This window comes from Ostrea edulis, chromosome 1 (genome assembly GCF_947568905.1).
Source record: "Ostrea edulis chromosome 1, xbOstEdul1.1, whole genome shotgun sequence".
NCBI classification, from domain to species: Eukaryota; Metazoa; Mollusca; class Bivalvia; order Ostreida; family Ostreidae; genus Ostrea; species Ostrea edulis.
Genome location: NC_079164.1, coordinates 103,258,171 through 103,285,784, shown reverse-complemented (window position 1 = coordinate 103,285,784; position 27,614 = coordinate 103,258,171). Strand labels below are relative to the sequence as shown.

Sequence of the window (27,614 nt, the reverse complement as noted above, 5' to 3'; positions counted from 1 at the left end):
CCACCAAGAGGATTTCATTTACCGGTATTTTCTGAACAGCGCGTTAAGCATCAAGTTGAAAACGTTCCATCATCATCATCATCATCATCATCATCATCATCATCATCATCATCATCATCACCACCACCATCATCATCACCACCACCATCATCATTACCACTACCACCACCACCATCATCACCACTACCACCACCACCATCATCACCACTACCACCACCATCACCACTACCACCACCACCATCATCACCACCACCACCATCATCATCATCACCACTACCACCATCATCATCATCACCACTACCACCATCATCATCATCACCACTACCACCATCATCATCATCACCACTACCACCATCATCATCATCACCACTACCACCATCATCATTACCACCACCACCATCACCACCACCACCATCATCACCACCACCACCATCATCATCATCACCACTACCACCATCATCACCACTACCACCATCATCATCAACACCACTACCACCATCATCATCATCACCACTACCACCACCATCATCATCAACATCATCATCACCATCATCATAACCCTCACCACCACCACCACCACCATCATCATCATCATCACCACCATCATCACCACCACCGTGGTTAAAATAAAATATTGATTGATTGATTTCGGTTTTACGCCGTTTTGGCAAAGACTCATTCGCATTCTGTAATTAAAACTGACACTTCATTAGTATTAAGGTAGACGTAGAAAATTTTGTTTTGCTTGAAGGTATAATGATTTATTTTTGGTCGGTTTCTACTAAATAATTAGGCAAAATATATTCATTTGCACAGACAACAATTCCCAACCAAGTTTGACAGGAGTTTTATCAGAGCCATGATTTTCGTCGGTTTTGGATTACTTATTCTTTCTCTTCCTACATTGTTTTCAGTCTTATGGGACGATGAATGCACTATTTTTCCACGTGGGTATGTACTTAGATATTTCATATGATCGTCAGTGTAGATCAAGGCTGTGTACGTTCTACATTTTACCTTGGTAATCTCAATCTGTTAACATGGATTATTAATTAGCTAAATTTCACACTACAAAACCTACAATCATGCACTTTACACTGATTGGATTTCAAATGAAGATACTTTATAGGTTTTACAGTTCATGCATTCACTAATGATGAAGTAATTGGTATCATTTTAGAATTAGAATCTAGTTTATACATGAATATTCATTAGGTTAGCACACCCGATGAACATTAGTTTTTTTCCCAAAAGACACCAAGGACACATCAGTTTGGCTGAAGAACACCACCCATTTGCACATGTAGATGTTAACATTTTGAAGACTTTAATCTGAGATTGGTGCGAATGTAAAATAAATCAAAGAAAAAAAAATTAATTACTGCATATTTCAAAGTAATTCCGCTGTTGTTTAAATTTGAATTTGCGCAGTTAACATTGATTTACTCAGGCGTGTTACAGACTAAGTTTTAATCTTCAACCCCTCTAATCAGCAATGAACTCGTCCATAAGGTGCCTACTAGCTTGCGATGCCCCTTTACAAATTGATGTAAATATGAAAGAGGTGAAGTTAACGAACAGTGATCAATCTCGTATATATAATTTCTTATCACTTTCTAAAACGAACATATCTGTTTGTATAACGCTCATAATTTGAAATATGCTCTCTTTGTTTTAAAATTTAGCTTTTGAAAATAGGATTAATTTTCTGGTACAAACAAACATTACACTGTATTTCAACTAAAATGAGGATGTGGAAGACTTCTCATACATTATGTTGACTATATATTCATGCCTGCAGTGTATGGTGGCTTAGGGAAGCTGAATAAAGTTCCAACTGCCAAAATGAAAATAATAAGATAACATGAATTCATGTATGTTTTGAGAAATTAAGAAAAATATTTTTGGTTGCCTTGTAGATTCATCCCTGATGGAGAACATCGAGAATACCAGGTTCCAGTAGGTTGCATCAATGGAACCATAATCTGGAACTATCCCAAGGAATATGTCATTGTATACCTTGTGCGAGAAACCCCTAATAATTTTTCAGTATGTTTGCGCCCAAATTTAGGCGGTCACAACTTCACACTTGTCGATACTACACGAGAAACACAAACGTTTCCACAAGGTATGTAGAAAGTCAAGAACACACGGACAGTTTAAAACATTCGTCAGAAACGACAATTGATTCTCAATACACTTTATCTCATATTATAGGAAGCTGGCCATGTCTGGATTCTCATCTCGGCAACGTTACCATGGAGATCCACGCTCCGAAAGATATGGTCTACATGAGTGCTATTGACTATTTTATTCAAATCTGGAAATAAAGATTTCTAATGGAATCCCTCAAAAGAACTAATCATGAGAGATGCCCAATTTATCCCTCTTTAATTACTTACAACATTTGATGTGATGAAGAGCATCTGATATATGTATTATGTTATTTATAGAAACATTCCGATACGACACTTGGTAAATTTGCAACTTTTCACGATTTTCCTTATAGCTTTCTTAAATCCGTGTGAATTGAATTCATATTGTTACTGCATGCATGCCAATTACAGTGTATTATTCTAGTATATCAAAGATACGTCATTGGTAGAAAATTAAGAAATTAAAGAAGCACTCAAAAATGGATTGCTGTCATCATTAACACATATTTGATATGCGCCATATGTTCGTGTATTTTCTTCAGTTCTGAAGTGCGTGGGACAGAGCCATGGTGACGCATTACTCTTTCTTATATTGAACGCTGAAATAAGGTCTGGGGAACTTGAATTGTAGGGGACTATATTTTAAGGTCTGGGGAATTTGAATTGTAGGGGACTATATTTTCAGTGAATCAGCGGCGTAGTAAAACATCACTTCACTCCCTCATTCGAAAACATTGAAATCACTGACTTGTGTCTCCAGTTGAACAATACAAAGCTTTAAAAGATTGCCAAGATCCTTTATCATGAAAAGAGGGTGATCTTGAAATGCCTTTGACACGAAATTAAGAACCATTACACACGTTCCTGCATGTCAAAAGAATGTATACATTCTATAGTTAATGAATGCAGAATGTAATATCCCAACTCGTCCAATACGCATGAGAAGAATTCATCCTTCCTTGAGGATCGAGGTACCCCCTCCCCAATAAGATGACAATAATAAATGTATTGGATTGGCAAGTTGTCTACATTATGAGGTGCTAGAAATGTTTATGCATTTCGCGAAGCATAAATGTCGCAGCAGATATGAATATCGTATATGTTTTTCCATCATTTTTGTAATGCTTTTACATCGCTGGAAGGTCGTGGAATCGAGACCATTTTGCTAAAAACTAAATTAGTTTTGTTTAGTTTGGAATGTTCTCCTTGTATGGGAATAAAATCTCGTTATTAATAGACAAGATCTTGTAATTACGAGATCATTTAGTGATCGTATGTATTAATGAAGATGAGTAATTACGAGATAATAGGTGTTGTATGTATCATTGAAGATGACAGGACACAAAGACTAACCGTGTTTATATGGTGTCTTTTTGTAAATTATAAATAATGCTATTTTCGGAACTTCGGAGGCTTTTTTCGATTTATTGCATTCATTCAGTTGCCATGTCATGGTTCATCTTATATCTGCATTGTTTAATGATTCAATCATTTTTTAGATTCGGTTGGGATGATAAGCTTTTTATGCCATAAAATGTTATTAACACGGTTAGGTTACTGTGTCATATTACATGTAGGTTCACTGATACATACATACATGTAAAACTTATACGGTACCAATTTTGATGCACCAGATGCGCATTTCGACAAATAATGTCTCTTCAGTGATGCTCAACCGAAATGTTTGAAATCCGAAATGTAATGAATTGACATCATACTATGTATGATCACAGTTTGTCAGTAATGCAGTATACTATTGCAAATGGGAGAGACAGTAATAATCTTTGGTAGTTTTTAAATAGGAAAAAAAAAAAGAGAGAAAATAATTAGCCCGACGAGCATCATGGAGCTAATTTGATCGTTCTGCATTGTCTTTTCAAACCACGTTTTAAAAAACTTCTTAAATAGAAATATGTAATTTCAGAACACAGGGGAATTGGCATAGTCTCATTACACGTCACCGGGGCCTTGATTCTTTGATAAAGTAATTACATTGTTCTTATAGTAATTTATGACTCTCTCATGAAACTTTTGAATACGTAACAGATTATAAACCTGCCCCAATTCCCTGTAGTACAATGTTTTACTGTGTTTTATTAAACAATGTTCTGCATTTTCCGAGAATATTTCTGAAATTCAATTGTGGTTGCTCTCGCTCAGTAAAATTATTTTGGTCGTACAATGTACCTGTGTTTGATTTATTTTCAAATAACACGTGTAGAAGGAATTCATTTTGGAGATTGATTTGTCTTTTGTACTTCCTACTTTCATTTTTTGAATGAATAAAGCTGGTGTTATGTATTACAGGATTCATTGATACAGTCACATTCCCACGTGACTTAACATTCCGAATCGCCAGATTTTGATTTTATTCGAAAATGTGCACCAAACATTTCAAAAGTTCAGATTGATATGTTCGATTGTTGTAGCTCAAAACTCATGTTTTTTTAACCATGTGCAGTGTATCTTGCTTATTGCACGAAGATATTGTTTTATGGTCGTAGAGCGTTTATAAAGCAAAAATTCATATGCTAAAATGAGATTGAAAAACAAATATGCTGTCTTTCAAAGGTACCATTATGATTTAATTTTAGTTATATCCAGTATTTTGATTGATTGATTAATGCTCAACAACATTAATTATACGGTATATGAATTAGATTGATATAAGGATACATCACCTTGACAACCATCCAGACGGAACGTTTGCTTGGAGCCAGCTGTAGAATCCATACAGCTTCCAGCATGCCAATGAAGAAAATGAACTTAGAAACAATATCCAGCACTGGTGCCTTCGACAAAATCCACAGGGCTGCTTCGTTCACTTAGTCCCATTGATTGTTGCAAAATGAAAATCACGAGGCGTTTTGCATTAATTCAAATTGCGTTCACGTACATGTAAATTACACATAATTTTTTTTTTATCATTTTAAAGTTCGTTTTTGTTTAGTGGGATGATATCATAAGGATTGATTTTATTAACTTTAGAACAAATTATCCGATATAACTATGTTTTGGGAAGTATATGCATTCTATTTACCGCTTCATGATTTATAAAGCTTAAACTACCTAAAGCCAAGTTACAATGTATATCGGATAAGCTGCTGAAACATTAAAAACAATGGATCACTCCCTATATAAATGTATACAAAAAGCCACGAAAATTCAACGTTCGGACTTTATGGTCCACTGAAAGCGCGATGTCCAATATCGAGTTTCCAATGTATCGTTTAACATTATCGAATCAATATGCGCTGATTCTCGGAAGACATTCGAAACCCAATTCCTTAAATCGTAGTTATTCATGACAAGACATTCGAAACCCAGTTCCTTAAATCTTTCGAAACTCCAGCCCTCTAGATACACGTCTGCAAACAAAATTGGCATCTATTACGTATGCAAAAAAATGTTGTAATCAAGGTGACTGCGCGGATTTACATTAGAGAACATCATGGATCCACCAACGGAAAATGGAAAGTTTGTGATAACAAAAGATTTATTGACTTGGTCTCGGGCAACGTTTTTTATTGGAACCTTGGATCAAATTGCCATCAACAGACTACGGCCTTGAGGAACAAGTTGGTCTTCAGGTCTAACAAAACGCATGTTGCCCTCGACCTGGCCTCACTCAACAAATATTTGAAATTCCATATCACCTATCTACATTGTATTTGGACATAGTGAAACGCTTGACTTATAGGGCAATATATCTGCGCAGAATGTTGTCATGGATCCATTCACACACGATAACAAATCACGTGGAAGTTTTCCTTGAGAAATAATCATCGAACATGAATGCACTCGTGTTTGGAATAGCAGTGCTTTCAATTCCCGTAGCACTCCCTTTCCTGTTCGGAGATGAATGCACGATTTCCCCCCAAGGGTAGGTACATTTAAAACTGTATATTATTTTGTGAGGATCACGTTGTCCCTTGGCATTCAGTTGTACAATATCGAGCAAAATGTTAAGTACAAAGTTGGTTTATATGAAATTACAAGGAATCTTATCTCGCTAATTTTAACGTTGACCTCAAAGATGGGCCTAAGAGAGCGGTCAATATTCATTGGGGAGTTGGGACCGGTGAAAAATGAGATAGGGCACATATTTTATTTTGGCTTTCATACTAATAGGACACCAAATTTGTTTCTTATTTTTAACACTGATAGGACAGCAATCTTTTTTCAATGCAAATGTGTCAATAAAAAAATATCAAAAAAGTATTTCAAACTTTTAATTAAATCCTAGACCTAATCTATCTTACAAACAATGATACTAAATTATATGCATGCATGCTTTATTAATTTCCATGTCCAAGTTAACTATACTAGAAACAATTCGCAATAAAATACTGGACCTTTGATATTAAACCATGCAATTAAAAACCACAAAATACATGTAGGTATTCAGCTGATAATAAAATTGCAAAAATTACATGCCAGTTTTGCATGGAGTATGGAGATAACAAAAAGGCCCATATCGCTCACCTGAGTCACCTTGGTCCATATTTAAATATTTTTTCTATATATTCGCATTTTTAAATTCTAATGTGGTCCCAGCCTACCCCCAGGGGCCATGGATTTCACAAACTTGAATCTGCACGTTGTCAGGAAGCTTCCATGTAATTGTAAACTTCTTTGGCCCGATGGTTCTTAAGAAGAAGATTTTTAAAGATTTTCTCTATATACGTATTTGAATGTAAAACTTTCACCCTTTATTGTGGCCCCACCCTTCCCCCCAGGGGGATGATTTTAACAAACTTGAATCTGCACTATGCCAGGAAGCTTTCATGTACAGTCCCATAAACGTTCTACTTTACCATTTTGCCGTTCGCTCACCGTGCATTCACCGTACGCTTACCGTGCGTTCACCGTTCGCTCTCCGTGCGTTCACCGTTCACTCTCAGTGCGTTCACCGTGGGCTCTCCGTTTACAGTTTTGCGCTCACCGTCATTCGGAACACCGAAGTCAAAGGGTCGATTTTCATAGCAAAGCAAAAATGAAAAAGGAACGTGTGAATAAGAGTGAAAGTAAACTTTCTTATTATATCAGAAATCTAATTTATAAAGTACAAATAAAAAGTGAAGATAACGACCAGTGATCGACCTCATAACAATCACTGCGTTCATAAATATCATTATCAACTGCGAAAATTCAAGGAAAACTGCAGATCACTAATCAATATCAAACAATATAATAAATCATTGTTTTTATCATTTCAAAACACAAATATTGTTTGGTTAAAAAGTGGGAGAAGCTCTGAATGAGAGAGAAATGCAAGAGCCTTCAATTATGAATCTAACCCTTATACATGCACATGCTGCGAAGAACGAGCAACGAGCGCTGGTACGTGTACGAAAATGAGGCAGTTTCAGTTAATAAATGCCTTGCCCCCACCCGAATTATCATTTTAACATTTTCAAGTTTGAACAAAAGCACAATTTACTATATTTTATTTTGCTTCACTTGACAAGAATTCTATTTAAGTTTATTATTTTTCTTAAGCCCCCCCCCCTCCTCTATTACTTAAAAAACCCGATGCTACACCTGTACGTTTCAATGCACATTCGTGCCGAAATGTCAAATTAATTAGATAAGTATTTCTGATTATTTTTCGCCTATATTTATGAGAGACATTGTCAACAAATGTATTTACCCCTTTCCCCAAATTTGAAACTTTTGAATCGTTTGTCTCTAATATAAAGATGAAATATTTCTCGTACATTTCTGCCCCATATATGATATACGTATAGTTCAGTACAATAAAAAGTTTTATCTGCATTAAAAATATACAAATATTGCACAATCTAAATGTAAATTCATGGTCACGCTATTTATTTTGTACGTACGTACATTAATTCTGGGGTTATTTCCTCAGGTCGATATGCTATACATGTATTTACAGTAAAGTGAATTGCGCAAAATCTACGTGGGAATAAACCTTTTATATTATTTAGAAGCGTTCAGGTGACAACACGAGATGCCTGTTCTACCCGTGTTGGTTGACTCCTTTCAGGAATGTTTTTTTAAATGCGTGTAATTCAAACGACCACGCTCGTAAATTTTGAAGTCATGCATGTATACATGTAAATTCTTAGAGCTAATTACTAGACTATCTTTATTTCGCATGCATCGTTTATACTCGTGTATTAAGAAATTAAATATTATGCATCTTATGTCAAAATATATAATTACATGTAGTATACCGAGATGACGCACCAATATTCATGATTTATGAAAACGTCGAGAATTCTAAGTAAATATCATAAAATATATGTTTCTATTTTTCATGTATATATATGTATCTGTAATACTGTAAACAATGTACATAGGAAATTTTCTTTTGTTTGTGCATGATTGCTACGTGCATTGATGTGAAATTTACAATCATTTTCATGAGAAATACACATCCAGTACTTGCACAAAAATGACCAAACAGGTGTATTAACATATATATTTTCTACCTGATTATAAAGTAAGTACAATACAAGGGGAAAATCCGAAATATACCGATGAATAGACCATTTTGCGTTCACCGTGCGCTCATCGTTCACTCTGCGTTCACCGTTCGCTCTGCGTGCGCTCACCGTTTGCTCTGCGTGCGTTCACCGTTCAAGTGGGAAAGTAGAACGTTTCAGGGACTGTAAATGTAAACCTTTTTGGCCCAGTGATTCTTCAGAAGAAGGTTTTAAATGATTTCCCCAATATATTTGTATGTAAAACTTTGATCCCCTATTGTGGCCCCATCCTACCCCCGGGGGCCATGATTTTAACCAACTTAAATTTGCACTGTCAGAAAGTTTTCATGTAAATTTGTACTTTCATGGCCCAGTTGTTCTTGAGAAGAATATTTTTAAAGATTTTCCCTATATATTTGCAGGCCTTTCAACAAATTTAAAAGTAGGAGGCTGAAATGAAAAAGTAGAAGGCGATTCAATGCGAATGGCACAGCCGTATCTTACGGCCGGGGGTCTGGGGGCCTTGAGCGGCCCCCAGAAGCTCTGGGGTAAATGACGCAAAATCCTGCATTCTGGCGGTTTCCTGGCACTTAACTGCAGCTTTGAAATTGTCATTTTTTTGCCTGAAATTTTTACTTTTGCCATGAATTTATTGTTTCATATGTGAAATTTTCTGTTCATGCAAAAACTTTAAAAAAAATTCAACATTGCAAAGTACTAATTTTGATGCAAAATGAAAAAATAAAATGCATCAAGATAACTACATGTAATTATTTTTTGCAATGCTGTATCAATCAATTTTTAAGTGTCTTTGCTTGAATCTCTGCCACCCAACAGTAAGCAGATTAAAGTAAAATGTAAGAAGAATATAGATCACAACCAACACCAGTTTTATATAATAAAGCATCAATATATATTATATTTATAGTTGTTCTAATTACCTGTATTGTCAGCTTTCGTTTCCTTTTTTAACGGATACATTGTATGTTATAAAAAAAAGTTTACATATATTTAATCATTTTTTTTTTATTGAATTGCAAATAAGAGTTACACTCCCAATATTTTAAGAATATTCTTCACCATTAACACAACTCTATATTTCTATTTTCATTTGGTCCCTTAAAGTCTGTTAACTTACACGGGGAGTAATATTTTTCTCCAAAACTGACATGAAACCCATTGAGACCTTTTGCTTTTGCTCACCCCAATATTTTTTAAATAAAACCCAAACAATCTTTATTACAAATTAATAAGTAACATTTAAATGACCTATAATTTTATTTTTCCACAAATTCAAGTTAGCAGCTACAGATGTGTTGGTAACATAGCGAATCTGTGCTGAAAAATTCTACTTACGTTTTTATTTAATACCACGTGGGCATTTGCAAATTAAGTAGAATAGCAAGTCTGAAATCTTTCCTGATTAAATTCTGTTTTCGCTTTAAAATTGTTGATTGATATTATACTTGTGTCACTTTCACTTCTGGCCTTTTTAAAGCCGAAACTGAACAGGGTATTTCTTCTCTTCATTCCGTCAACATCATTGATTTTTACGTTCAGGACTTGTTGTTATCTTTCGGAACTTCTCGTCCGTGTTGTCACGAATTGGGTAAATCCGAGGCTTTCCGACTATTGCAATTGACGTCTTATTTTCTACACCAACAGAAGACCAATCAGGTGCCGGTATTTACCTGAACTAAATTTAGCGCAAGTAAACACGTTTTTACATCCTAACGGCCGCGATTTCTGAGTCTACTAAAGTTTGGAAGATGTTTAAAATTTTATAAAAGTTTTTTTCATTGGATATACATTTTTGTCACTAAAGTAAACGGCACCTAATGTTACTATAGGCGGCGGAAATCCGCCGGCTACCGGCTACTTTTGAAAGCCCTGTATTTGTATGTAAAAATTTGATTCCCTAACCTATTCCCGGAGGAACTGGTTTTAACAATGTTGAATCTGAACTATGTCAGGAAGCATTCATGTAAATTTAAGCTGGTTCTTGAGAAGAAAAGTTTTAAATGAACCCACCCTATTTTTGCATTTTTGTGATCATCTCTTCTTTGAAGGGGACATGGTCCTTCAGTTGAAGATACTTTAAAGCCCCTTACCCAAGGATAGGTTTTGCCAAATTTAGTTAAAATTGGCCAAGTGGTTCTGGAGAAGAAGTCGAAAATGTAAAATGTTTACAGACGGACTGACAGACAGACGACGGACAACAGGTGACCAGAAAAGCTCACTTGAACTTTCATCTAAGGTGAGCTAAATATGGCATGCCATGTTGGTCACAATCTGAAGGATATATACAGACCCGGATTTAACTAAAAGTCTTAACTAAATCTTTAGTAATATGATAGAGAATACTGAGGTGTGAAAAATACTTGTATGTACATGAGATAATTCAGTAAAACAATACATGTAATTAAAAGATATGCATAATGTAGCACTTTAAACAACAATTTAACAAAAGAAAAAATATAACATGAATATAATGAAATTTGTAACTACTGAACAGAACATGTTAAAGTAAACAAAAGTTTTTCAGGTGCTTGAATTCCCCAGCTGATATAACAATGGAGAGACAAACAGAAAACATCAGTTGTACACACACACACACACACACACACACACACACACACACACACACACACACACACACACAGAGAGAAAACAAATTATTTATTCATTAGAAACGACAAACAATTTGAACTACACATCTGATATAGGGCAGCAACTTGTTTTGTATTCTTTGAAGAAAATTTAATGACATAGATTTTTTTCTTTTAAGTGGTAATATGGAATGCACCGATCCCCCCCCCCCCCCCCCCCCCCACACAAATAAATATTGACAGGTCCCTATTGTCAATTTATGGATTTATTTCAGAAACGCTTTTAACCTTACGTCTTTCTTAATTCTATTTAAACCGCTTCATAACGGCCTAGACGTCAAATTCTCGAGGCACGCATGTTCATTACAATACTTTTGATCCTCCATATCTTAGAATAACTTACATTTGTAATTTCACTTGTAACATGCGATTTGATTGGTTGAGCACCCTGAAAAATAGTTTATATTGTATAACTTGCCTTGGTATGGACCTCCCTGACTTTCTAGTTTACACTGCAGTACTGTTAAGGTGTAAGCCTTCAATGAAATAGAAAATCAACTTAAACATGTACAGTGAGGTACCTATACTTCTGTTAGACATCTGTTTTCTCAGTGTTAAACAATAAAATATTGTATTAATAAAACCCAACACTTGGATATTTCATTTGAAATACATTTGATCCTCCACTCAAAACATAAACTGTGTCATATATTACCAGATGACACCAAGTCCCATTGACCTAATCTATTGTTTATACACATTCAACTTTGTCGGATTTAACTGGCGACAATGTTGTATGCAATGCAACAAATGTAAGTTTTATATAGTTTAAAACTTTTATAAAATCAACATCAAATTATTACATTTTCTGGTATTTGAAGACTTGTTTTGCGTGATGTCGTAAAGTAAACAATATACAAGTGAAAATAACAAACAGTGATCAATCCCATAATTCCTATAAAGAATGCAAATTTAAAAGAAGGGCAAAAAAAAAAAAAAATCTATTCTCATACCGACCCGATCATGGTATAAACTCTCCACACCATCGTCTGTAAACAAGCTTATAATTTTTCTCAATTCGGTACATCAGTATTCCATTCTTGTTAACAATGTAGATTATAATATTTGTCGTTTTTTTCGTGGTGGGTGATATTTGCTTATGTGATATATGTCTCTTCATAAAGACGCAGGTTGTATCGAAAATTTCAGGTTTAAATAACCAACAGTGTCGTGGCCTTTTCAGTGCTTATATATATATATATATATACAAAAAGTTTTTGGCTTCTTTGCATATTTCACCCCACCCACGAGGCCCCGGGGGAGGTATTGTCATTTAGATGCCTCAAACCAAAAATGGTAATGATTGGCCTTGTAGTTTTCAAGAAGTTAAAAATGTAAAATTGTTAACGGACGGCGCCCGATGGCAATAGGTCACCTGAGTGTGACCTAAAAATTAGACCGTCTATCTGAGTCGTTTAGGCATGACAAGTCCTTTTTGGTACCAAAATTTCTGACATGATGACCTTTGAGTTTGACCTACTTTTGAATAATATTTAACCTATCTAGGCCGTAACTTTTGAATGACCAGTGATAAGGCTTTACTGTTTGGCATGTGTATCCCTTTTAACAAGACCTTTCTTTTAGTACCAACAGTTTTGACCTCATGACCTTGACCTGAGAGTTTGACCTACATTTGACAAATTTTGACCTAGGTCATAACTTTTGAATGGTTAGTGATAGGGTTTTCATATTTAACATATATACATGTATTCCTTGTGACAATACAGTACCTTTATTTTGGTACCATAATTACATTGCTGCCATATTGGGGGTATGGATATATCACAAACACATCTTATATTTCCCCAAGTGAGTACCTGTTCAAATACATATAAAAATGTCCAACAGGGAATTCTGTATAGGTAACTATCTTTATAACTTTCCCATACAACACTCTTTGGGAAATAGTATGTACAATCTTTATTATTGCTACAATACCAATGCATTGATGTTGTGAATTTTTTGCATGGATGCATACTTACGCTTGTAGTCTGACTCAAAGCGGGAACCTCTAATAGAATTTCATAATAATTCATATAGTGATAAAATTCAAACGCTTTAAGCTATCCCTCTATGCTTTCATGGGATCGATAATATATTCGATGCATTTATGATTAATGGGGGGGGGGGGGGGGGGTTCCTGTGAAATACATCTTTTTTCTTAGATCTAAGAGAATCATCTCTTATGGAATGAAAGTAGAATGAGACGAACGTATCGCTTGTTAATTACGTAATATCTGTACTGAAGAAATATCTTATTTCTATTACATAGATATTTTGTTAATCACAAAATATTATTAATTAAAAAAACCCACTCCAAAACAATGTGAAATATGAGGATCCGCACCGAAACATTCTGTGCACAGGTTAACGTTATTGCACTCTTAACTGTAATTAAAGATGGCGTTAATTAGGATTGGTAAGTTATGGTAGCCAGTTTAGATGTTTTACGTAAAGAATATCAGAATGGATTCTTGAATTATTCTGTGGTATAATGTACAGTTTAGGACCAGCAAACATTATCTATACATGTAATATGATACAATTCAATTGGATGGACAATGAAATTGCGTGACTGTTCTTTTCAGCTACAGAGGTCAACGGTGGTCAAGTACTAGCGTTGTGTACATACATGTATGTTTCCATTATTTGTATGTTTGTATCGTGTTGCTATTCTTTTTGCGTTTCAGAATTTGTGATAATGGCTAAAAGCGATGCTAGCAAAGGGTTGCAAGAATTAATTGATGAAATCAACTCTGTGCACCATTACAGGGTCATAACCAAAGATGAATATGACAAGTTGGTGAGAAGTGCAAGTGAGAAAGAAACAACTCTGAATTTATTTAGTCTGCACAGAAAGCTATCAAAATTTCAATTTGCAGGTGAAAGACACAAGTTTAACACCTAAATACCTTCTTGATACCCTAGGTTTACCTCTACCATTTTATCTGACCACCCTATCTGTCATAATGCTAGTAGAGTAAAAATCCCTTTCGTTAGTGGCAATGAACAAAAGAGAGATTCCAGTTTTGATGTTTGGTCATATAAAGTTTGAGATGTTCCAAAGGAACGACAAATAGATTTTGACAGTATCAATGACGAAACACCAGTTAAGACGGCCAAAAAGTATACCATTCAAGTGGCACCAAACGAGACAAAAGTAATCAGAGGTTTGGTAAGAAATAACCATAATTTTGTGTTGAACGTAACTGAACAAACAAATAATTCATTGTCAGGAGGTCTTGTAGTATGTTCAACGGGTATTTCCCTTATCCAGGGTAAACACACTGTTACTATTCCTGTTAGGGTATTAACATTTCTGCTTCTATTGTACATATGCCGCCGAAATCCCTTTTATGTTCAGTGCAAAGCGTCACGACGGTAGACTCTTAGAATTCAGCGTCATCAGGACATGGTATGAATAAATCCATGAAGTCTCTACAGGAATTGGACATTAGGATATGCGAGTACTTTACTTTGGAAGAAGTAAATGATGCAAAACTATTTCTCTCGTTGGGCAGATTTATTTTCATAAGGCCCACTGATATAGATAAGACTAGACCAGTATTCTGAAACAACATTAAACGTACCGACAACACACCTTTCAAGGAACCGTATAGACAAATTACACCGGGAATGTATGCAGAAGTCCGAAACCATGTGAAGGGGATATTGGATGTTGGAGCCATACGACAATCTCAGAGCCCATACTCCTTTAACATTGTATTGGTTAAAAAGAAGGATGGTAGTCAACGCTTTTGTATAGATAACAGGAAACTCAACTCAAGAACCATCAAGGATGCATACAACTTTCCATATATTGATGATAACATTGACATATTAATTGAGTTAAACTTCTTCACCAAGTTGGGTTTGACGAGTTCCTACTGGCATGTAGAGATTGAGGAGAAAGATAAGGAGAAGACAACTTTATCAGGCAGCAGTGTTGGACATTACGAGTGCAACAGAATGGGATTTTGTTTGACAAACGCACCTGTAACTTTCCCACGCATCATGGAACGTTGTGTGGGTGAGTTGAACCTTGGAGACTGTCTAGTTTTATTGTAGACGACATCTTGATATTTTCGCAGACGGTTGACGACCATATACACAGATTGACAGCAAAGCTAATTTTTAAAGAAAGAGTTTTACCTGTGTAAGACAAGTAAAACAAGTATAGCCACAGATCCAGAAAAGACGAAGTCCATTTCAACATGGCCAGTTCCTCACAATATCAAGACATTACGAACCTTTTTTAAGATTCGCTGGCTTTTACAGAAGGTATGTGAAAGATTATTTTAAGATAATTAAGCCTCTTAGCAATCTTCTGAAGGGAAAATCTACAAATAGCTAGGAAAGAAGTAAATCGAAGGTCAAACTGCCACCTTAGAGATGGGGAGATGAGGAATCTCAGGCTTTTGAGAACATCAAGAAGAAGCTCACATCGCCATTCATCCTAGCATATGTGGACTTCGGCAAGCCCTTTATTCTACACAGAGATGCGTCGATAAATGGTGTGGGTGAAGTTCTCAACATCAGAATGGTGAGAGAAAGGTAATAGCGTATGCTAGTAGAGGATTAAAAACAGTGAGATACACTACCTTGCCCACAACTTGAGTTTCTGTCATTAAAATGGGTCGTGACCGAAAAGTTTCACGACTATCTTTATGATAATATGTTTGAGGTTATCACTAACAATAACCCACTCACCTATGTCCTAACAACTGCCAAACTTGATGCAACGGGTCACAGATGGCTGGCAGCTTTGGAGAATTTTCATTTTTCTATCCGTAACCGGAATCCAGTGGGGATCCGGGTTAGAATAGGTCTTCAGTACTTCCTTGCTTGTCGTAAGAGGCGACTAAATGGGGCGGTCCTTCGGATGAGACCGCAAAAACCGAGGTCCCGTGTCGCAGCAGCTGTGGCACGATAAAGATCCCTCCCTGCTCAATGGCCATAAGCGCCGAGCATAGGCCTAAATTTGCAGCCCTTCACCGGCAGTGGTGAAGTCTCCATATGAGTGAAATATTCTCGAGAGGGACGTAAAACAATATTCAATCAATCAATGATGCTGATGCAGGTGATTTATCTAGGAGAGAAGTCATTCCTGGTGAGGCCCAGTCCATCTGTAAATATAAAACTACAGGCCGGGACATTTGTCCATGCCTCGAAAATGTACTATATATTCTAGAAAATGTTGCTTCTCCTGCTACCTATATGACTGTAAGTATTATTATACTAGGAGAGGCAAGCAATATTACTAACATTACCAACACCCCACACCCTGATTTATGTCCTTTTCAAATATTGATTGGGTTAGAGAACAGTCATCTGACAAAGTTTTGCCATTTTAGAGACATAAATAAATACCTACTGGATAAGAATTAAAATAGAAATCATCAGAAGTGTGTAAATATTTGTTTTAATTAGCATTTTGTATAGAACATCTATCATAAATCATAAACATGTCCCACAATTGGTTTTAGTAGCTCATTTCAGAGAAGCAGTTGCATATCTAGGACACCATGGCAGAGAAAGAACAATTCAACTTATGAAAATGTTCTTTTGGCAAAATCACCAACATAATCAAGACCTTTGACCACTGCATTAAGTTTAAAACTCCTGATCACTGTTTGTTATCTTCACCTTTCTAAAAGAGGTTCAGCAGAACTTGTAAATATTGATAGCTTCCAAGTTTTATATTTGGTTTATATGGACTATTCATCGCTTGAAAAAGTGTAAGGGAGGTTTTGAAAATGTTTTGGTAATAACCAATCATTTTACTCAATATACTTTAGCATTACCAACTCGAAATCAAACGTCGAAAACAACTGTTATGGTTTTGTTTTACTATCTTAGTATGGTTTCCCTAACATATTACACGAAGGCAAAGGCAGAAACTTCACAGGCCATGGTTATCATCAGGGAGCTTTGTAAGATATCTGAGGTGAAGCAGTCCAGAACAACTCCCTATCACCCCTTAGGGAATTTTATGGTTGCAAGGTGTAACAAAACTCTATTTAAGATGCTTGGTACGTTGGATAATAATCTCAAAGACGACTGTAAGCCATATCTAATACCCCCATCACACTAGGCCACGTTCGCACTACGACCATGTAAAAATTGATGATCGTAGTGCGATCGGGTACGTCGTAGTAAGAACGTAGTAAGGTCTTTATGGTCGTGGAGCAACTTTGAACATGCTCAAAACAAACGTAGTGCGGTCGTGGTCAAATTTGATCGTAGTGGAAGCGTAGTAAGGACGTACTAAGGTCGTATTTAGATCGGCATGGTCGTAGTAGCATCGTAATGGGATCGTGATGCAGAAGAAACCGACTGCACTGCGATTCCACTACGCTCTCTGTACGACCATCCCGTTTTCACTACGTTCTCATTACGATCATCCCGTTTGCACTACGTTTTCTTCACGCTTCCGCTACGATCACGGCACGTCCATACTATGTTGTTGAAGACTGTAGTAAGTTTTTACCAAGATCATCCCGTCCTTAATACGTCCTCACTACGATTTCACTGCGCGCAAGCCACGACCGAATCACGTTCTGTTCTCCCCCACACACTGGTATAAAAACTGAACAAAAGTTGCATATGACCATTGCTTCTTTGGAATCATGGAAAGGCCAGACCAAGAAATATTAATGGAGATGTTGATGCATATTCAGTATATGGCACTTAACGACCAAGCTGCTATATTGTTACTTAGGCGAAGGAGGAGGAGAATCGTAAGGCAGCGTAGATCTTGCTGGGTACGACCTTGGCTTTCTGTTGAAAAAGACTTCAGTTTGGCCATTATGATCAACTGATGAATGAATTGAGGATGGAGGATCAACAGTCCTGAAGGTTCTGAGCTGTATTTATACTGAATCTGGATCTGATTCAGCTGCTGCAAAGCGTGGCGACATCGGCGCGGAAACGTGGTAGAACCGTAGTAAGATCGTGGTAAAATCGTAGTAAGATCGTGGTACAATCGTGGCAGAAGCGTAGGAAACTCGTGTTGCAGTCGTGGTGAGAGCGTAGTTAGAACGTGATGGTCGTAGTGGGAGCGTAGTAAGAACTTGATGAACGTAGTGAGAACGTGGTGGAATCGTAACAAGGCCGTAGTTTAATCGTAGTGGAGTCGTGATAAGAGCGTAGTGAGGACGCCGTAACATCGTGAAGACAGACAAAATTACAAATTCATGCCGTTCGCACTACGATCTCACCACGATCTAAAAAAAATTATAGAACGTAGTGAGGTCGTGATGGTCGTGATGTAGTGTGACAGGGCCATAAGTACAATGACACATGCTTACAATTCGACAACGATTGCAAGTACGGGTTATTCCCCTTTTCCCTTATGTCTGGCAGACATCCGCGACTTGCTATCGATGCATTTAACGGCCTAAATTTTAATACTTCTAAGAAAGTACGTAGTCGTGATATTTTTGCAAAGAAAAGTTCAGAAAAGACTCGAATTTTCCTTCAAAGTTGCTTCACAAGAAGCAGAAAGAAACGCTAGTCGTCATAAAAAATATGATGCAAAGGTCCGAAAATGTACAATACAGGCGGCCATTTCACTAAACGATCGTAGATCGTAAACGTAGACTTAAATGTGAACGTAGCACGTACGACCGTTTCACTAAAAGTTACGATTTGCGATCAGTACTGATCGTAACCCTACGAGTGGTCCAGGGTTATCGTACGTGCTCCTACATGCACGTAAATGAGCAATATGGCCGCCATGCTGGCCCCCGCCTGAGATCATTTTGTTGTAGTATTTATCTGACTGAGTTTGTTTATACTTTGTAGGAAGAAAACAATCACAATGACTTGCAGTCTGCTTTTGCACAAAAATATTGTACAGTCCGAGCCAGAATCTTAAATCAATTAGAGTTGTCCTTCTTTGTTAAACACAACCACAGAAATGTCAGTCTCACAGGGGTCAAGTCCGTTTTGGGCCCGGGCTCTGTGATACCACAAATATAGTAAATTCATTGTATCAGAGTTCGGGTCCAAAACGGGCCTAGCCCCTGTGACCAGTCTGCTGAAATAAATGGAAAGGCAATGCATGAATTCATATTTTAAAAAAGTGAGGAGGGGGGGGGGAGGTAGTCAATATATCAAACGTTGCATGTAATAATAACGAGAACAGTTGTTAGAAAAGTAATATGGGGGGAGGTATTGCTACATGTGCTTTCATCACCGTTAGTTTACATGTATATTTTAACTGCATAATACATGCACATTTTAAGGAAAATATTATAATAACATGATTTAGTAATGGGAGAGGGGTTAAAATCCCAATTTTGCAAGTGGATCGTTTCTGTAGTTTTATGAAGGTCGTTAGAAATTAAACATACAAACTAGACCTATATGTATACACAGACAAGGGAAGGATCATTATCGAACCCTTGGGGTTCCGACCCCTTGTTATAAAGTGCCGTCCCGTGAGGATCCGGGTTAGAATAGGTCCTCAGTACTTCTTGCTTGTCGTAGGAGGCGACTAAATGGGGCGGTCCTTTGGATGAGACTGCAAACACTGAGGTCCCGTGTCACAGCAGGTGTGGCACGATAAAGATTCCTCCCTGCTCAATGGCCGTAAGCGTAAGAACAAGGTACGATTGTGTACATAAAACGCCCCAAAATTTTCTCTCTTTAAAATGTGTCTGGAATTAACCTTAATCAGCGTTTTAAGAAAGTAAAATATATGCCCGCTATACTATGTCAACAAAATCAGAATGGTATTCCTACTTGGATAGCATTATGACATCATGAATAAGACATTCCCCGCCTTTTTTTTTTCAAGATAAGCCTGAAAGCTGTCAAATGACATACAGATGATCGCTCAGGAAAAGATGTGCACATTTGTCGAGCAAAATGAAAACGATATATATTGTGTATTGTTTTAAGATGAAAAACACACAAGAATATGAATTTGCTCGACGCATGCGCTGCATGTTTTCTGAAAGGAAAACCACCTGAATCTGTGGATATTTTCATTGAAAATGGCATTTTTGCAATTTTATGTTAACTTCTAGCTCTCATATGACACAAATCATTTTGCTGATCAAACTGAGCGGATTTTGGGTTTGCTAATCTATTCCTTATATTATTTGAATGCCAGGGTCTGAGCTCCAAGTGAAATCATCGATATTTTGGGCCAATTGACTTTAGAAACTCCCCTTCACCGGCAGTGGTGACATCTCCATATCAGTGAAAATTCACGAGAGGGACGTTAAACAATATAAAAATCAATCATCGTATAGTGCACTATCGATAATAATTTTAAATAAATGATCTGGATTATACATCATCACGTAAAGACGGAAGTTAGCATATGCTTACATGCCTAAACAGAAAAAAATATATAAAAGACAAACGCATGGGGAAAATAAATTTCAAGTCATTTAAGGGACAATTTGAGCCCATGATTTGTTTGAAATTTATACAAATAAGTGAATAGATATGTCATTAGTGTTACAGCGTATTTACAACAATGATTAAACGCTGGAGTATATATCCATGGTTTGATGCAGGATAAAACTTTCCTATACTTGTATGCAATTTTATTTTCATTTTATTATTTCTTTTTATTAATATCATTTCATTATCTTATTTTTTTTTAATCCGTTGAACATAGAACATAGTTTACTTAAATGTAAATCTTTTATGTTATTTCTTACATCACCCCCCCCCCCCTCCCCATTTTAGTTACATGAAAATGAATAAAAATTATTCTATCAATTGTTTAAACATTCTAGGAATTTTCTTTACGTTACACTAGAGATCGGGCTCAAAATTTCCATTATTTTTGTTGACAACTTCCATGGGTTACTGCAGACGATAAGGATATGTTTAAAACCATGAGGAAATGATGAATGGATATTTCTTTCCATGGTAGGATTAATTTTAAATCTACCAAAATAGAGAAAAGAGTTCTAAAACGTCAGACGTAAATCGCAATCGTAAGTGTTACGACTACGATAGGTTTCGTGAAACGCTCGTATACGTGCGAGTCAAATGATCTTAAACGTAATCGTACGTTTACGATCTACGACCGGTGTCCCTTATATTGTTGTTAATCAGTAAAGTCCTGAAATATCTGTGTTCTTAAAATATACTGGGAATTGTAAGGACAAATCATTGACCTTGCAGAGATATATGTTATTGCCCATTTCTTATATACTTAAATTGTCAGAATCGGAGCAAATCAGTAAAAGTTCAGAGGCACTGCCTAGGGGAGAGTGTTGCAGTTGTAATGTTTTTAATTGCGCGCATAGCCAGTTGTATGCACACTAGTTTTTCAAGTATGTGAGAGTCAGTGTGAACGTTTTGTATTATACATGTGGAAATTATTTATTCTATTTTTAGAGTTCAACTCTACTTCTGACTGACCAGTTGTATGAGTTCAAAATACAGTGGACCAATGGAGTTTACTGAATACTAATTAATTATGCATGTCTTACTAACAAGTGTACGTATATAAAGTAAGAAACCTCGCCAAAATCCCCACTCTAATCATCACACCTTCTGGACAGTCTTGGGTAGCTCACATCGATTCATTCGATGTAACAATACTTTGAAACTTATTATACTGGATGACTGGTTTTCTTTTTCTATTGAAATAAATCATTTGTCAGAGACTGACCCAGTTTTGTGTTGTGTAAAAGCATAGCAGTTGACCCTGCGACACATGACAACCATATTTTGAGTACATTCAGTTTGCTTTGAGAGTTGTGGAATATACACAGTGCCACCCAACATGTACGTTGATGAGAATTGGCGCGAAAGCCCGCCATCTGTCTATCACCTTTTCTATCTTAATATATTGACATTGATTAATTGATGCATATGCATTAAGTACGTGTAGCATATAATGTAGCTACTGTGACGTTTATGAGCCGACAAATTAATGTTTTGTACAGAATATTCCATGACAAACAATATTAAAATGTGCCAGCAGTCGTGATGTTTTCGTGTTGGGACGAAGTTTTAAAAAGAATGTCTTCCACCTGTCCTAAACCAGCCATCGTAGTTTGTGTATGTTTCGTTGTATTTTCTTTAGTTTTTGTTGTTGTCGTGGGAGGTGGGGGTGAGAAGGGTGGTCAAATTGAGTGAGAAATGTATCAGTTCATCAAATGACATATGTCTTCAAATGTGTACACATACAAATCTTAATATAAAAAAGACCAAAACAGCATTACAAACTACTTATCACCATTTGTCTGAATCAGGGAGTTAAAGACCCAAAATAATACCGCACAATTTCTTTACGGATCAGTGGATGTGGGCGGAACTTATCTATGGTCATTGTTATTTAGCTGGCCAAAAGATCAGGCTGTACTTCTGATATACAGGAAGTGTATCAGGGTCGTCTGCACAGTTTCTGTGGTCGTAGTGTTTGTATAATGAGCTGACACACATTTTACATCTCCCCTGAATTGTGGACAGGTCAATGCTATATTGGGCTTCCTCAAGATCTAAAGAATGCTGAGCCTAGTTATTACTGGCCGTTATTGTTATCAAAACACCTCTCTTGGGTACTCATAGACCACAGTCTCTGCAGATGTCACTCCACCTGAGATCCATTGTTAAATGTTTCTTTGACAGGCTTCTTATCATTGATCACCATACAGGTAAAATTTGGGGATGTTGACTTAAAATTGGGTTAACAAATTTAAGGACCGGTCAATATTTATTGGGGGATTGGGACCGGTGCATTCCATATTTCCATTTTTTTAAAAAACCCTATGTCGTATTTTTTAAGAATAGAAAAAAAAAAGTTGCTCTCCTATATCAGATGTGTAATAAAAAAGTGTGTCCTATCTAATAAATAAATATATATGTATGATTAAACAACATTTTACTTCACTTTAAAAATCTCTGGAGTACTTCATAATCATCACTTAAAATTTGTCTCTCCATTGTTATTTTAGCTGAGGGAGTCAAGCTCCTGAGAAACTCTTGTTTACTTTGTTATGTTTGTTAAGTCATTTGTCTAGTGACTTTACAAATCTCATTATTTTCATCTTATTCCCCCCCCCCCCCCCCCCGTTAAATTGTTGCTAAGTTTTGAATAGTTTTACTGAATTGTTGGCTCGTGTACTTACAAGTATTTTTCACAACTCAGGATTCTCTATGAAAGGTGAAGATAACGAACAGTGATCAAACTCATAACTCCTATAAGCAATACAAAATAAAGAGTTGGGCAAACACAGACCCCTGGATATACCAGAGGTGGGATCGGGTGCCCAGGAGGAGTAAGCATCCCCTGTTGACCGGTCACACACTCAGTGAGCCCTATATCTTGATCAGGTAAACGGAGTTATCCGTAGTCAAAATCAGTGTGCCAAGAATGGCCTAACAATCGGTATGAAACAAGTCAGCAATAATAGGTTGTTTTTGCAAACTATCAATTTATTAAAGATGTGTTTAGACTCAAGTTAAATTCTGGTCTGTATCCTTCAAGTTATGACGAAGATGATATACCATTTTTATTTTCTATGATTGAAATTCATACTCCTTGCAAAACGTACATGTAATTTTTGCAATTTTATTCACAGCTGGATACTTCTTTTGTGATTTTTAAGTACATGCTTTAATATTAAAAATGTTCAGAGGTCCAGTATTTTATTGCAAATTGTCTCTAGTAAATTCAACTTGGACATGAAATAAAGCATGCTTACCATTTAGTACTATTGTTTGGAACATGATTCAATTAAAAGTTTGAAATACTATCTATTTTTTGTTCATTGATACATTTGCCAAACAAAAACCCCAAACTTACCTGTCCTATCAGTGCTGAAAATAAAAAGTTGGAGCCCTGTCAGTACGTCAATTAAAATAAATGTGTGTCCTATTGCATTTTGCAGCGGTCCCAACTCCCCAATAAATATTACATGTAACCAGTCTCTTTAAGACATTTTGTTAAATTGCAAAATGAAGAAACGGTGTTTTTTTTATGTTCCTAAGTTTACTTATAAGCAACCAAGGCTCATATTTGATACCAGGATTGAATACACATTAAGGGTACACAGGCAATTGGAGGGCCAGTCACTCGATGTAACAATATAATAGATGCCTTGTTTTTTTTCGTCTATTGAAATAAATCATTAGTCAGAGACCGACTTTGCGTAAAAGCATAACAGAGACCCTGCGACACATGACAACCATATTTTGAGCACATTCACATTTTGCTATGAGAGTTGTGGAATATACACAGTGCCACCCAACATGTACATTGATGAGAATTGGCACGAAAACCCGCCATCTGTCTATCACTTTTTCTCTCTTCCTGTATTTACATTGATTAATTGATGTAGTACATGCAATAGATAATGTAGCTACTATGACGTTTATGAGCCGACTTAATGTTTTGTACAGAATATTCCATGGCAAACAATATTAAAATGTGCCAGCAGTCGTGATGTTTTCGTGTTGGGACGAAGTTTTAAAAAGAATATCTTCCTCTTGTCCTAAACGAATGTAGGACAGAGTCACAGGACAAAAATTCACGGACAAAATGACTATGAACAAAAAGTCACAAAAAGAAATTTTATGAAAGTAGGACAAAATGTCGCAAGACCAAAAAGTCAGTTTCACAAGAAGAAAAAATACTGAGTTTCATATATATATATATGAAAATGTAGCAGTAGTCGTGATGTTTTCGTGTTGTGACGAAGTATTAAAAAGAATCTCTTCCCCCTGTCCTAAACCAGCCATCGTAATTTGTGTGTGTTTCATTGTATTTTCTTGTGTTTATGTTGTTGTCTTGGGGGAAGGGTGGTGATCACAATATTTTTCAGTTCATCAAATGACATATATGTCTTCAGATGTGATTGATTATATCTTGGTTAACGTCTCGCTCGAGAATTTTTCACTCATATGGAGACGTCACCAAGACCAGTGAAGGGCTTTAAATTTAGGCGTTTACGCCCTTTGAGCAGTGAGGGTTCTTTAGCGTACCATACCTACTGTGACACGGCTCATCCTTTTTTATGGTCATCTCCGAGGACCCGTGACATTCACACCTGATGCCGAGCGTTTGGCGATCGAACTGTTACCGCATGCGGGGCGAACGCTCTAACCTCTCGGCCACCGTGGCGTTTACAAATCTTAATAGAACAGCATAACACCTATCACCATTTGTCTAAATCAGGGAGTATGTTCCTTAGTTTACTTATCAAGCAATCAAGGCTCATACTTGATACCAGGATTAAATACATATTAAGGGTACACTGGCAATTGGAAGGCCAGTAAACTAAGTAAAGCCGGGGTATCGTTAACCATGGTAGATGGTACAAGAGTTTCAGCAGTCTTGTTTAAAGTCAGCATTTCGCAAATTCTATGGTAGTTATAACGATCGAGTTCGTCAATACAACATATCATTGGGTCAAATGCTGTCTGACTTGTTTCATACTGATTCTGAATCATATCGTTCTTGGCACACTGATTTTGACTACGGATAACTCCGTTTACCTGATCAAGATATAGGGCTCACAGCTGGTATGACAGGTCGACAGGGGAGGATGCTTACTCCTCCTAGGTACTTGATCCCACATCTGGTAAATCCAGGGGTTTGTGTATTGCTTACAGCAGTTATGAGATTGATCACTGTTCGTTATCTTCATCTTTCACGTAGAACACAAGTGTCATTATAACGTTAGGTGTTGTTACAATATCATTACGTAGATCACCGGTGGTTTAGGATATATTTATTTTACAAATTACAATTGGTCTCTCTACAATTCAATGCCTGCTAGTTTGAACTAGTAAGCAGTGATGTGGCCTCAATGTAACTGGTTGTGCCGTTTGTTTACTTACATTCAGGTTGTGTCGTTACTTCCATTCAGGTTGTGGCATTACTTCCATTCAGGTTGGGTTGATAAATTTACGTTCAGATAAAACTTACAGTAATTGCTTTTTGTAGCTTCATCCCTGACGGAGAACACCGTGAATATCAGGCTCCTGGTGGCTGCACCAATGGCACTGTAGACTGGAACTATCCAAAAGAGTACATCATTGTCAATTTCAAGAGGGGAAGTCATGATAAATTTTCTGTATGCATCGGTGAAAGTATTGGCGGTGACATGTTCAGATTGTACGATATAACAGGACATACACGGAATTCTATCTCACAAGGTGTGGACATGTTTTATCTACATGAAAAACCTCACATAGGTGGATATGAATGTCATTTCGTTGATTAATAACATAGGAATTATGATTGAAACTGCTTTCTTTACAGGTACATGGCCATGCTTAAATTCTCATCACGGAAGTGTCTCCATCGAAATCCATGCTCCGGAAATGCAGACCTACATGGGGGCAATTGACTATTCTATACAAATATGATTTCATCCTGTATGATAGTGCCTTCACAATGCATGTGGTATTCAAATTCATACAGAATATTATAGATCCCTAGTTAAAAAAATATCCTGAGACTGCGAAGATCATTTGACTGATTAAAATCAACATAATGATTTAAAAATGAGACATGTTTCTTATCAACTTCTTGAGTAACATTCTTTATTTAGGAGCCGTTATGCATAAATATTTAAGTTTCCAACTGTTTTCTCTGTCATTTGATGCTTTCATTTTTATTTCAAATATAAATACGAAATCCCTGTCTAGTGTGGTATTAATGTGAAATAATTAATGGTTGTTTCGCATAAGTTATCACATTTTCCATTGTCACATACTCAACAAACTGGTTAGTGAGTTCTTAAATTATCACATTTTCCTTGCGGAATAGTCATGACCGATCTTAAACGTCTTCCAAGTTTGACGCAGCACCGGGATGGAGATTCGAACCTGGGAACTTCCGGTTATGAATGCAGAAGGATAATTCCTACCCTAAATTAGGACATGGGGTTACCCGAAAATAGGTCCTATGTCTCGAAATAATGCTACTGACCAAGAAATTGATATTACAGAAGTTTTAACAGTCTTGTTTAAAGTTAGCATTTTGCAAATTTTATTGTCCTTATGACGATCTAGTTTGCCAATACAACCAGTCATTGGGTCAAATGCTCTCTGATGTATTTCATACCAATTGTTAGGCACTGATTTTAACTACAGGTTATTCCGTTTACCTTATCAAGATATAGGGCTCACGACGGGTGTGACCGGTCGACAGGAGAAGCTTACTCCTCCTAGGCACCTGATCCCACTTCTGGTATGTTCAGGGGTTCGTATTTGCCAACTCTTAATTTTGTATTCAGGAGTTATCCGATTGATCAGTGTTCGTTATCTTCACCTTTTCATCAGAATAGGTGGGAATGTACCTACTTCCTGCATGACATTGTAATTGTCGAAGCACAGATCTATCTAAC

At 36.6% G+C, this 27,614-nt stretch overlaps 2 protein-coding genes across 2 annotated transcripts; both read left to right on the top strand.

Moving 5' to 3' along the window:
- The first annotated feature begins 755 nt into the window (after positions 1-755).
- LOC125664922 (uncharacterized) lies at positions 756-2,636 on the top strand. The gene is made up of 3 exons (XM_048897718.2): positions 756-951; positions 1,920-2,128; positions 2,218-2,636. The coding sequence occupies exons 1-3, from the start codon at positions 860-862 to the stop codon at positions 2,328-2,330; spliced, it is 414 nt and encodes a 137-aa protein (XP_048753675.1). The 5' UTR covers positions 756-859; the 3' UTR covers positions 2,331-2,636.
- Positions 2,637-5,737: 3,101 nt separating this feature from the next.
- Positions 5,738-26,848, top strand: LOC125664923 (uncharacterized). Its single transcript, XM_048897719.2, has 3 exons — positions 5,738-6,039; positions 26,207-26,418; positions 26,525-26,848. Exons 1-3 carry the CDS (start codon positions 5,948-5,950, stop codon positions 26,629-26,631), a joined length of 411 nt encoding a protein of 136 aa, XP_048753676.2. The 5' UTR covers positions 5,738-5,947; the 3' UTR covers positions 26,632-26,848.
- Positions 26,849-27,614: the final 766 nt, after the last annotated feature.

Excerpts from the sequence above, each read along its gene's own strand:
- LOC125664923 (XM_048897719.2), top strand. The coding sequence starts at position 5,948 with ATGAATGCACTCGTGTTTGGAATAGCAGTGCTTTCAATTCCCGTAGCA. Across the intron at positions 6,040-26,206 it reads TGCACGATTTCCCCCCAAGG|CTTCATCCCTGACGGAGAAC; the intron begins GTAGGTACATTT and ends TGCTTTTTGTAG. Across the intron at positions 26,419-26,524 it reads ACGGAATTCTATCTCACAAG|GTACATGGCCATGCTTAAAT; the intron begins GTGTGGACATGT and ends CTTTCTTTACAG.
- LOC125664922 (XM_048897718.2), top strand. The coding sequence starts at position 860 with ATGATTTTCGTCGGTTTTGGATTACTTATTCTTTCTCTTCCTACATTG. Across the intron at positions 952-1,919 it reads TGCACTATTTTTCCACGTGG|ATTCATCCCTGATGGAGAAC; the intron begins GTATGTACTTAG and ends GTTGCCTTGTAG. Across the intron at positions 2,129-2,217 it reads AACACAAACGTTTCCACAAG|GAAGCTGGCCATGTCTGGAT; the intron begins GTATGTAGAAAG and ends CTCATATTATAG.